The sequence below is a fragment of the Limulus polyphemus genome, unplaced genomic scaffold (genome assembly GCF_000517525.1).
Source record: "Limulus polyphemus unplaced genomic scaffold, Limulus_polyphemus-2.1.2 Scaffold1789, whole genome shotgun sequence".
In the NCBI taxonomy this organism is placed as follows: Eukaryota; Metazoa; Arthropoda; class Merostomata; order Xiphosura; family Limulidae; genus Limulus; species Limulus polyphemus.
The window spans coordinates 139,373-152,452 of NW_013667399.1; the positions used below are offsets into that span (position 1 = coordinate 139,373).

The 13,080-nt window shown below is 32.6% G+C and overlaps 1 protein-coding gene across 4 annotated transcripts in view; it reads right to left on the reverse strand.

Annotated features, from left to right (window-relative positions):
- LOC106464936 (dual 3',5'-cyclic-AMP and -GMP phosphodiesterase 11A-like) overlaps window positions 1–13,080 on the reverse strand; it is a 103,148-nt gene that overhangs the window by 23,161 nt on the left and 66,907 nt on the right. For all 4 annotated transcript variants that reach the window (XM_022392754.1, XM_022392753.1, XM_022392756.1 and 1 more), the window contains 6 exons: window positions 7,228–7,303; window positions 5,709–5,776; window positions 4,640–4,732; window positions 3,478–3,528; window positions 2,088–2,234; window positions 840–947 (listed from right to left, as the gene is read on the reverse strand). In XM_022392754.1, the coding sequence (XP_022248462.1) occupies window positions 840–947; window positions 2,088–2,234; window positions 3,478–3,528; window positions 4,640–4,732; window positions 5,709–5,776; window positions 7,228–7,303 (543 nt within the window). The remainder of the gene's footprint in view (window positions 1–839; window positions 948–2,087; window positions 2,235–3,477; window positions 3,529–4,639; window positions 4,733–5,708; window positions 5,777–7,227; window positions 7,304–13,080) is intronic.

Genomic DNA, 13,080 nt, shown 5'->3' on the forward strand with positions numbered 1-13,080 from the left:
GGCGGGATGGGGATTCGACCCCGCGACTCTCAGATTGCGAGTCGTGTACCCTAACCACCTGGCCATGCCGGGCAGAAACCTAAATAGAGATTTTTGGTAAAGAAGGTCTAAAACGTTTCAGTTGTACAACTCGTAAGTATGAATTACTGATTAGTACCAGGGAATAAATTGCACACCTCATAAAATTCAAATGCATTGTCACGATTATAGAATTTAAAAAGAAAATTATACGTGATAAAAGATTCACTTCTTTGACGACATATTAAATATGCTATAAAAACTACTTCTCCCACTGACCGAACTGTAGCTAAACCAATAGTAATATCTCAGCTAAAGATTATTCCAAGAAATACGTGCATGACCAGTAGTCGTAATAATATAAAGGCAACTTTCGTAACTACAGCGGGTTAAATGGTAATAAACTAACAAAACATTCAAGTAATGGGGCAGCTTTTGGAACAGACAATGAAAAAAAAGAGGTTTGTGCACGATACTGTAGTTTTTATAGTTGGTGGTGTACTTTCAGTACTTTGTGCCATTTAAGCTACGCCCCTTCAGCCAAGATAAATGTTATATTTATCTTCCTCATATCGTACTTTCTACTCGATATTCTACGGAACACAAAATTCCTGACAGTTCTTAGAAAACTCCTAGAACAAGGTAATATTTTATGCTTGAAAATAACAAGCTTATCATCGATCTCGTTTCGCCTCAAAACAGTTGGAGTTTTTTCTTCGTTTCTATCTTTAGATTTTTTCGTTTTTGCAGTTCATGGTAAAAGCACTTGTCTGTTTAGTATATTTCATTAAAAATAAAAATAATTGATACCTCTTACATACCGTGAGAATAGCAAACATCACTTGAGCAACGTTAAAAGCGTGGCGCCAGTTGTGATATGGGACATTCCGGTAATTCTTCCTCAAAGTACATAAAAACTGGCAAAGAGACTAAGAAAAAGAAACATCCTTTTTAATAAAAACGAAAGTTATGACATATCAAAGTAATAACTTTTTGTAAAATGACTTGAATGATGAATATGCCTAAGATTATCCTTATGCATACGAAGTTCAAATTGTCGCTCACCAAATTCTAATCGACTTTTAAACACTGAACCCAAACTATAAAAAATGGATTGCTTGGTTATAATAATATAAAAATACAAGAAACGTTTCAAAATAAGCTTTCAAAGTACAAGTAATATAAAATAATACATTTTAACTTGCACAATTAACAATAATACAACTTCGTTTTTGTCTTAATTTTTTTCTCTCTTTTGGTATAGCCATAATTAAGTGAAAACGGACGAAATTTCTAGCACGAGACGGATAGCAAGTTTTTTTCTTTCAAATATTCGTAAAAAGCTAATTAATGACTATCTGTCCCTAATTTTGAACTGACAAGAGAGGATGCAACTATACAACAGTACCACCAACTATTGGGATACTCTAATCAAATACTGGGATTTGACTATCATTCTTATAACGCGCCCACAGCCCCAAAGTGAGGGGGCAGGTAATAATTTATTTTACGTATATTTCTTATAAACATTGAAAAAAGTTTGGAATGTTTTTCAAAATTCAGTAAATAATAGCTATTCTCAAAATTAATAATTACAACAGATATTGAAATAATAAATCAGTTTGGTGAAGTGTGAGAAACGTACATATTTTATCGATCTTGTTAGATCTCCAAAATGTGTTCATTAATTGTAGATTTGAAGTTAAAATGAATTAAAACATTTTGAAAGGATATTTATATTACGAATATGCAAATGGATTTTAAGTACAGGTATTTGTACTTTTAATATATAAATGCAACGTTTTATTTTATACAAAATATGGTTCCACTTCGGTCCAATCTGCATGCAGTTTACGAAAAACAAACAAACATGAGCTCCTTTTTTTTTTTTCAGTAACTGTTTGATATATCGAAACTTTAAACATTACGTATTCAATATTTCTCACGCCAGTAGGTTTGTTATTTGATTAAGATTTAAGTTACAAAATTAAAATAAAGTGTATTGAAATCGTAATATAAAATACTCTCAGATTATAATATTTCTTATTTTATCAATGGGTTTTGGATACCTGATAATCAATACGAAACTTTGATATTAATCCTAAATTTTGGAACATCCTAATGGAAGCAAGGATCATTTCGTCAGAACTAAGAGAAAAGTCATCAAACTTTAAACTTTCTAATTGCCATTCATCACCAGATGGTATCTTAGTGTCCTGGAAATGAAACAAAAAATTTACACTTATTTAAACAACACTTCAAATGTCATTAACAAACAAACGTTCTCGATCCAGTAACTTTAGAAATTAAATGAGAAAAGACAGAAGTGTCATTTGATGTACCACTACCAACTTGTCTTTGTCACACGAATTAAAAATTAGCAATGATATTAAAAACTGAAAAGCGTGACATAACACAAAATAACTGTTTGCCAGAATACATTCGAAGCGATTTTAATATATTTTAAGACGATCTTTTTAGTGTTTTTTTTTCAAAGTTATTCGAATATAAAGTAGGGTAACTTAGCACTAGTTCGTAATGAGTATCGTCAAGTTGATTGTGAGTATTCAAATTATGTTTTACTTCAGAAGAATTGACTATGCAACTTTAAGCCAAAAAGTATGCTCCATTTATACTCGCTTGTTTATCTAAGCTATAGAATCACATTTATTCTAATTAATCCCTCTAAGATGGGTTGGCTTATTTCACTTCCTTAACCTTAATTAAAATGTAAATTTTTAGTCTGCACGAGTTCAAACTTGTTACTTGACCCATGGTTGAGCGAACAAATTTAAGTTATGTAGGACTGAAGAATAAGCCAAGTTAAAAATATCCAACTTTTCTACGTTACCTCTCGTAGTCGTACAAAATTTGATATATTGCCGATAGGTTGACTTTTAGTAAAATTTATAACTAATGTTTACATTCTTAGCCCTGGTGGTTGGATTATGCTAGAAACAACTTCAAATATACATCTTATTTGTTTAGGAATACACATACGTCAGTATACGCGTAAACATAATGAGCCAAGAACAGGTTTCTTGATATTTGAAACGGTGAATACAATATTGCGATACACTGACAGAAAAGGTGCATGTTACACAGAGTTAACTTTGCAAAAACTTGGAACAAAGATGATCTAACATAAACCTTTTTTTTTTTTAATGTGATCTTTGCTGCAAAGTTTTAGCAAACAAGAAACGTTAGAAAATTGAAAGTAAAAAATTAAATCCATTAGCTTATTTTGACGAAGTTTCCTATTTTAATGTTTGTCACTTAACTAAAGTACACAACTAATTGTACAGTTTTGATCGTTTACCAATCGATGAAATTCATTTAAATTTCACTTACACAAAACGCTGAAGAAAATCACCGTTTTGTTAATGAGGATTTGTCCTTGTTTAAAGACAGAAGTGCGTTAGTTTTGTTACGAAAAAAGATCATTTTTAATTTCCTCACCAAAAATCTTTGCACTTCCTTCCTGGAAGATGTTCCATGATAAGAAATGACCTGTGGACAAAATAGGGATATAATTATAATTGTGTGTTACACACCTAGTCAAACTGATGTATACCGATGTAGGGTGAAGATTTAAATTAGAAGAAACTGGAACTGATTATAAATTAAAACGTATACAGCTGTAGAAAAACATTCGCTAGTTTGAACTTAGGTATCTTTTAAAACTGACTAAACATTCAACAAAACCGCAAGAAACTAGAAATAAAAACAATGGAAGAACTCAAAATTTAATAATATCAACAAGTTAATAATCATTATCTACTTATTTTCAAATAAATTACAAAACTACCATAAACAAATTTCATATTAGAGAATAAAGAAGTGCACTGTAATATAATTAAAAAGTTATAACAGCAAAACTAAAACAATTACATCAGGAATTATATGGAATTCCATATAGTTTCCTAACACAATTGATTAAAGTAAATGGTTGAGAATAAATAGCTAAATATTTTAATTGTCAATTGATATAAATAATTAAATATAAAAACGCGTCAAAATACTAGTAGTCGGAGAATAATCGAAGAAGTATAAAAGAAAATAATAACTAAATGATGATTCCGACGATAGTAATTATAAAATTAATAATTTAACAGACACAGGGCCAAGCCAGTCTATTCTAGGTGGTAAACATTAATAAATTAGACCACTAAATAAATAAAATATACAACATTTTGCGAGTCAGCTTCCGGGTCTTAATGAACAGAAAGTCGATTTTCAAAATGCTATTATACAGAGTACATTAGCCTGTCTGTTTACTAGCATGGCATCTTGATAACTGTTGCCAAGGTAACAGCGAAAACAGAACAAGTGTTTATTAATTAGTGGTATTCAAAATGAACAGCATAATTAAATCTTTCTAAATCTACTAGATTTGATATTGTCAATACGGTACAAACTTTTAGTTGGAATTATAAGTATTAAAAGTGTCCACACACATACAAACACACATTAAACTAAATTAAAAGGAATAGTAAATAAGAGCTCCCATTGACTGACTAGAGCAAGTTATCCTTACCAGTGGTTACTTGGTATAACATTGTACAGTTTTCTGAAACCACACGCGTATTTACTAATATAACATGTATACGATGGGACGAACCTCAATTGCTACTTTCTGTCGGGCCATGGCTTTCTCCAACTCACCGTACATCAACGTATTGTTGATGCCCAAACCGCAGAAAAGTGTGAATGCCTACCAAAACAACATAGAAATATCGGTACAAATTACTAAATCGAACAATGAACATTTGAAATTTTCATTAGTCTAGTGGAAAAGTAAGCGTTGGGAGGTGGTGGGAACGAATTATCAGTGTTTTCTTAAAATCAAAATATGGTAGTTTTTAAGTAATCATAATTGAACAATTTAGTTCAAGGGCCAATAACCTGATGAGCTTAAAAGACGAAGTCGAAAACATTTCTCATGATTATCAATTATTAGGATCATGAAGGCTTTTAAAATGAAATGATTAAAATCTTTCACTTCGGATAGGCACAACACTATTTTATATACGTAACACAAGTTTCAAAAATGTTTAATATGATTAAACATCGTGCAACGCTTTTTAAAAGAACAGACATACTTCTCGAGTGTATTGGAGAATACGGCATGCAGTAATTTTAAAGATGACATGGATAAGGTTGAAAATTGTTTTGACCAGCAAGATAAATATCATACAAAACTTAAAAAGCCAACGCTTTTTTGAATCCAAAATATTTTATGATTATCATTAAGAGAAAGCTTGCTGAATGTAATAAATGTCTTTTTTTTTAATTATGTATCGCTGTTTTCCCAATTATATTTCTGCCATTATACAGAACAGCTGATTTAATAGTCGAATTGTTATCTCATAAATACTTTGCGTTCTCTATAAGTATTTCATACAACTGTCGGTCATAAATGGGATTCTTAGTGTAAATATTTCATGCTACTTTGTACTTTTAATTAATATATAACTACTTGAATTTCTTCAATACGCTAATAATTCGCCGAAAAACTAAATCACAGCCACTTTTATGGAAACTGGAAGTATTTAATCTACTCAGCTAGAAAGAAACACCTTCTGAACTCCGGTTTAATAATGACCGAATTCTAAAATTAGTCTTCGTTTTCATTAAAATGTTATGGTATACCGAACAATCATAAGCTTTATATATCATTCATTTTTTACCTCAAATAGTTGTTCATCATTCTCGTCAAAAGACGTACCATCTGTCCTGTTAATGATAATAGCGACGCCTACAAGGAAAATAGTAAAACTTTACAAAGAAATTAAACTACAAATCTCTGCATAGGAAAACGTAATAGATAAAGTTCTTCACTTAAACGATAACTTCCAAGAACAAATAAGAATTTGAAGTAATTGTTAGACTCTAGCAGTTTTTTGTTGTTGTTTTGTCTCACTCCTTGATACTAAAAACATTATATAGCAGCCATTCTGAAATCAGGGAACAACATTCATGTCACTTAGTTGTTCAGTGCCATTAACAGAATATTATTGTCTACAGGTTTTGTTCATAATAAACAAAGGTATTGTATTTATTACGTATGCACTGTATACTGAAGATCAAATATTTAAATGATTAAATAACACATTCTATAATACTACTACTATTAATAATAATAACATGATGTCATAATTTTAAAGACACTATTGAAACAGTTTTAGAGTTTCTGGTTCCATTCATCTTGTGCACAGCGCATTCTATAATAAAAAAAAATATTTGACGACGGTAACCAACCCTTAATGTTAAGTGACATTCAATGAACGTAACCACAGAAATTACTTTAGTGCCACGTGTCGCTTAACTATCACCCGTTTGGTTGTTTTAGCGCAAAGTAGGCTATCTGCGCATTGACCACCGCAAGTATCTAACCCTTAATTCTAACATTATAAGTACTCGAGCTTACCGCTGAGCCACCGGGAAGTAGCCATCAACAGTAAATACAAGGTAAAACACCTCAGACGTCAGAAATGTTACGTTTCATTTTCAAACACGCAAACTAACTCTGGTGTCATAATGTTGAGCATAATAGTTATATCTAGATCATCAGTAAACCATATTTAGTGTTGTAACGATATCTTAAACCAGTCTTGGTGTATCGAATATATGTGCATTAATATTAACCCGTGTCACTAAAATTGTGCCTAAACAACTTAGTTTACATGTCGAGTTTGATGAGAGTGGAAAGATTATGAAGAAATAAGTGAGGTTACAAATATTAAGATTACTTTATATGTTTGTTTTAAATAAACAGGTGGCTTTCCACCCATCGTTATTGAAGTAACTAATCTTAACCTTGAAACTACGAACTTTCTATGTCGCTCAGTATCGATAGATTATTGCGTCGTATAGACCAATTTATGTTTTTGCCTCCTACTAACACACAGAAGCTAACGGTGAAATCATTCGTTTTCTATGTATGGGGAAAGCCAGCAGTAGTTCGAGGAATTCAATGTAATATTAATGATAGAGTTTCTTGTGTGACTTGCGCAACCAACAAAGTCATGAAACACAAGAAATTTGGTGCATAAATAGTCCAGAAAAATGAGTTTTGAAAAGCCAATATAAATTATAGGCTTAAAAAAATACTGTTTCAAATAAAACAAAATACAACATGGATAACTTAAAGTAAAATACTTAAATATGCTTAAACCTAAAATAAGACAATCCTTCAGTTCTACTTACCGATAATCCTGTAATCCCTGTTTCTGATTGGCATGCTAAGCAAAGACCAAATGTGTCGCCCACCAACCTGTTGAATCTAAAAGCGAAGTTGGTAAGAAACATTTAAACTAAACATCCCAGTTCTGGTTGTTTAAGTAACATTCTAAATTACCCATTTCACCAAAGCAACTTTCTTCATCAGGGAACCAATTTGCTCCTGATGAAGAAAGGTCTACCTTTAGGAAGCAGTCAGGTTATAGGATTCCTCCTTTTTGCATTTAATTGATTTTTCAACCTACATGTTCCCTTAACGCCATGAAAAGTGCTTGAGTTGACTTTTTTTTCTTTTTTTTTAATCAAATCGTTCCTGTTGGTAAACTACTCAAACAGATTTGTACAGCATGGGATTGCTGTTCGCAAATTGGATGTCAAACCTGATCTAATTCCTTCATTAGATTAGACCTTGTAGAATACAAAAAAGGTATTGAAATTTTGTCTAATCATCAGTTCACCTAGAAAGTTGGTTATTTCAACAGTATTTTTCAAATAGCAACTGATTTATCTCTATCTGGTGAAGATGAAACTTGATGAACAGTATTTGAAACGGTTCGCACACACACAAAGTATAAAAAGATAAATACTACATGCATGTTACGAAGTGTAGGAAACATCAGTTGGGGTTGAGAGAAGTAAAAAAAAAGTCGACTTTTGGTCAGTTCCTAGGACATTAAGGAATTACAGTACTATAGCTATTAGGAAGTTATCAGATAGAACAGCTGACTTTATTCAGCGGTATGTTCTTGTTTATACGTATTCTCTTTCATCTTCCGGTTTCCTTTCCTTTCTTATGTTAAACTCTTGTCTTTTATATCAATTTCTCAGAAACCACACCGAACATCTTTCTCTCTGACCGTGTACACCTGTTTTTATTATAATGACTAAAATCCGATACTCACAGGGGATCATGTTGTCTCCATATCGCTTAAGAATATAGGCGGTTACTCCCTCCAGTAACCTCCTAGAGACTTAGAGAGCCGTAGTCCCTTAGAGACTGACCAAAAGCAGGCCGCCTTCTCACTTCTCTCAACTGCAAACGATGTTTTTCTACACCTTCATAACAGGGAATGCCACTCTTACCATGTGAAAATAAAATGCACCAGAGTACAGTTACATATTGATAATCAACACTGACTGGAAGTACCACACAAGCATGTGAAGATCAAAGCTTTAACTTTGTTGTTATTATTAAGCAACCGCGAGTATCGTAACTAGATTTTTAGTGTTTTTAAGCACTTAGACTTATCGCTGAAACATCGGAGGGGGGATTTGAACTTGAAGTTTGGAATACTCCATATGTCAGTAAAATCTGTATGCAGGATTGTGTCGGATTTATTATTATATATTTATTTTAATATCGATGTTTGCTTGAATTAAATTTATATTTAAAAATGTACATAACTTATACTGTTAAATATGTATTGTGAAACTACCGCGTAGTCTCTAAAGTTGTAGAAGATTCTCGAGTCTAAGAATCAGCAGTATACGTGTGTAAGTAAACGCTAGTGTTAGCGTTAGTATTGTTACGTAACCTGAATTTTCGAGAAACTCTCTACACGCCTATAAATATAACCAACGCCGCCCCCCCCCCCAACAAGTATCTATTACTGATTTGCTATACAATTCGGAAGCAATAACTTTATTTTTTAATTTTTATTCTTACTAATCGGGAACTTCAGATATTTGACCAGGAACGTTTATAAATTTCAAACCATTTAACTTCAGTGGATTCACATCGGACATTAGTACTTTTACAAAAACATTAACTAACGTCATCGGTGGAAACTCGACCTGTAATCGGCGTGTGATTATTGAGAACTACAGGGCTAGCTAGCTCCCTGTTAAGTGAATTATACCTATGTCAACTCGAAATTAACTCGCTCATCGTCAACCCTCGATAATACATCAAGGAAGTTCCAGACCAGAAAGACTGTATATTGCTTGCAAGTTTGTAAAACTTGTGTATAAATAATTGTTCGTAATAACTATTTGTAATAAATGTTATTGTAAATTGTATTGTTGTTTATATATTAAAATATATTTGTATTACAAAAGAAAACTACTAAATTTAAAGTATAATTTAACTCAATTTCAGACTATTTGAAATTCTAATACGTAACAGGATTTTGAAGAGGGTACGTGAAACTGGCACTGTTGGTAATTGAATTGGTCAAGGTAGAAAACCGAAACACTTCAAAGATTGAGGTTAAGTATCCCAGGGTATGTTCTTTCACGATGACGGTCGAGTACAGATCACGTATGAATGTTAATTCGAGAGCGGCAAGATACAATGGTATTCTTAGACTTCCCTGATTTTCCTCAGAGTATAACGGATAGAAACCGCCAAGTAACAAAACATTCGAGAGAAGCTGTCACGAAGCAGTGCCCGAATTTCACTGACTTAAACAGTCAGACTTAGAAGACTGAAAACAACTTTGCACACAATCAGAATTAAAGCTGAAAACAAGAACCTTTGTACTGCATTTAAATGGAGAGAGATCGAAAAGTTTATTCGTACTCTACTTTGAGCTCACGATTTTTGAGCCGACATGTATGTGAAACTTGAGACGGTTGAGCCATATCTACATCTGAATATATGTAACAATATTCTTTGACATTTTTTAAGCCCGCAAAAATCTTAACACCTGACATAGGAGCCAGCCCAGCATCTTTTAGTACTGAGCCTAGGATGGTCAACTGAAAGGTTATTCCGGAAACCTGTGATTTAGGATTATTTCGATAGATCTCGATGAATGAAGTTCGGCACAACTTCTAAAACGAGAAAGAAAAAAAAATTAAGTATTAACGAAAATATGACATGTTGATATCTATATGGATTATACTATAGTGGTATATATTTACTCTTAATTCCGGAAATAACTTTTTAATTTGAGAATCGCTAGAGAAATTATCTTGTAATACATCGTACATCAACTTCAAAACTGCATTTTAAGGCTTTACTGTGCCTTTAGTTCTTCACAATACTGAAACTAATGATTTCTTATATATGATTCCAATCCTTCTTTTTAGACATAACGACACTGTTGTGACCTTTATATATAGTTTCGCTGTTAATGCACTAATTAATTGACGAACCTCCGATTTAGCTGGTATATCAAATCAATAGGGATATATTAGAATAAGTTCTTCCCTCATCCAGCCTGGACCCACGGTTTAGCTTAATCTATACACTTAAACCATCACATTCACAACCACATCTAAAACATTTCAAGCATGTTTCACTGTCACATTGCTTTACTTTACATTTACAAGTTAACTTCTCAATGACGACTCTCATGGTCTCGGGTCAGGTTCAGTAACGTGGTCCTCGAAAATAGTGACAAAAGTCTTCCTTTTGTTTAATTAAAACAACCCAAACTTTTTCGGAATGACTTTTTTCATCCAAATCAAGATGCCGGACCCGTGTGGCAGGTGATAAAAAAAGTCTTTATATCAGTTCTGCTCAATTCTAAAACTGGTGAAAATCTGTCGTAAACTGAGAGATGACATTACAAACATATACCTCTCTTCTCTCGATGAACGCGCTGTCCACGTTATTGAGACCATGTCATTGTTAACGAGGTGTTATACCCGTAGACTATCACTTGAATTGTCATCAGAAAGGTTCACTGTCGCTATCTGTAGCAGTTGTTTTTTTAATAAGGAGCACGTATTATGCCCTTGGTAACTCACCCAGTTCCATGAATAACTAAGGCAACTTATATATATATATATATCGAGAACGAAACCTGAAGTATACTGAATTTTGAAACTTATCTAATAGGTAAATGGGTAGGAAATGCATGGTATTTTCATATACTACAACACACATTAGCACAAATGGACGTGAAACTACTCGAAAACAACTACTGAGAAAATATAACTAAACCAAAAGGTTGAGTCAACAGATCACAAACAGTGGAATGAGTAAATCTGAAGATGCGTGCTCTTTAGTGATGAATCAAAGTTTGATTTGTTGAGCAAAAATCAGCGTGACGGCAGAGTGAAGTACAGTATACAGTGAATCATGTTGAGAGATCAGTACAGTTTAGGGCTGCACCTAAGCCAACGGTGTCGGAGATCTACATGAAGCTGATGGTTATCCTGACGACTGAGAATTACAGCAGCTTCCGATTAATTATGTCATTCACACTGGAACATGGCTTATGTGGAAGGGATTCATTTTCCAGAGAGAAAATAATCCCAAGCATACAACATATGTATGAAATGGGTGGTGGATAGGCAGATGGAACATCTACAACCATAGCCTAGCCTGTAAAAAGTCGCATAGTCCTATACACTTTCAAGAATATTTAAATCGTAAGAACTAACATCAAAAAGCACCCAAAAAATCCGGCTGAATTTTTGCGAGTAATACATGACATTTGGAACAGTAATACTATTCCACAATTTACATTGATAAAACGTACAGTAGCTTTAAAATAAGGTTTAATGCTATAGTTGCCATTACTTGTTTGCGACTCCTGAATGTGTAATGCTTGCGCTTCCTTGATTGTTTCCATTACTGTACATGTATTCCACTAACAAAATACAATTTTGATATAATTTTAGGCGATATGTGATATACGATTACACGCTATTCATTTCATTTAGAAAGTATCGGCCGTCAGAATTAACACACTTGACGTGTACACGTGTAATGCTAAATGTTAATCAATACATTCGTTACTAAACGTTACCGTAAACTGTGAAGTCAACATTGTGTAACGCTACATTTTCTTCATTTTTTGACTATTGCTATAATAAAATGTAGCTCCAACTTGTATACACGCACACGATGTTTTAACACTTGTTCACATTATCAAGCATTTTAAGATAATTTTGATAGTTTTATAATTGTATCATTATGAAATACTAAATCCACTGATAAAAGTACAAAGTTTCGAGGCCAGGAATCAACAACATTTATTCCTTTAATTACATTTTAAACTTTTAGTATATAAAAGTTAAGTAAGGTTTAGGTTGTTGATATTTGGTCTGTCTCGCGAGGGAAAAACAAACTTTACTTGTGTAGCTCTAACAGAAAATACGTTTTATATGAAGTCATACTTGTGACGACGCCTTAATGAAACAGAGGTATTACGCTAACAAAACACGATAAAGTTAAGAGAGAATAAAGTGCGAAATAAAACTACAACACGAGTAAATGCACGTAGAGCACATTTATTCTGAATTAACTATATGCTATCGGTACGCGATCATAAGTACAGTTCATCATTTATACGAACCTCTTCATTCATTTAGGAAGGTGTAAAAAAGGAAAACATATTTCAATTGTCACTAGAATCCAAGGTAGAGTGAATGATAACTAATCTAATTATTTTTAAGAGCTAAACACCATATACGGTTTGTTTGCATGTTCTACATTTAAAATAACGTTGCTTGTTATAGAAACAATATATTTTACTCATTCTCCGTTTCTCTATTAAAATATTACCAATTTTAATATGGTATTGCGCTATACTAGATTTAGCAAATGCATAATAATTACAATAAATATAAATGATAATACAACTAAAGTGTAGGTTACAGAAGTACAACAACGATGTAAATATTTAACTGGTTTTCATAGTAACACTAAGTATTACAACCAGTGTGAAGTTTATAGTAATACAATTACAATTAAACAATTCAATTTAAGTGCGTGTGTGTGTGCGTGTGTGTGTCTATATATATATATATATATATAGACACATATACTACTTGTCTTTGTACTAGTGGTATCAACTAAAGGTTTAGGTAAACGATACGTCTAGTTTTGTTAATTTAAAAGAAATATACTAACAAAATTAAGTT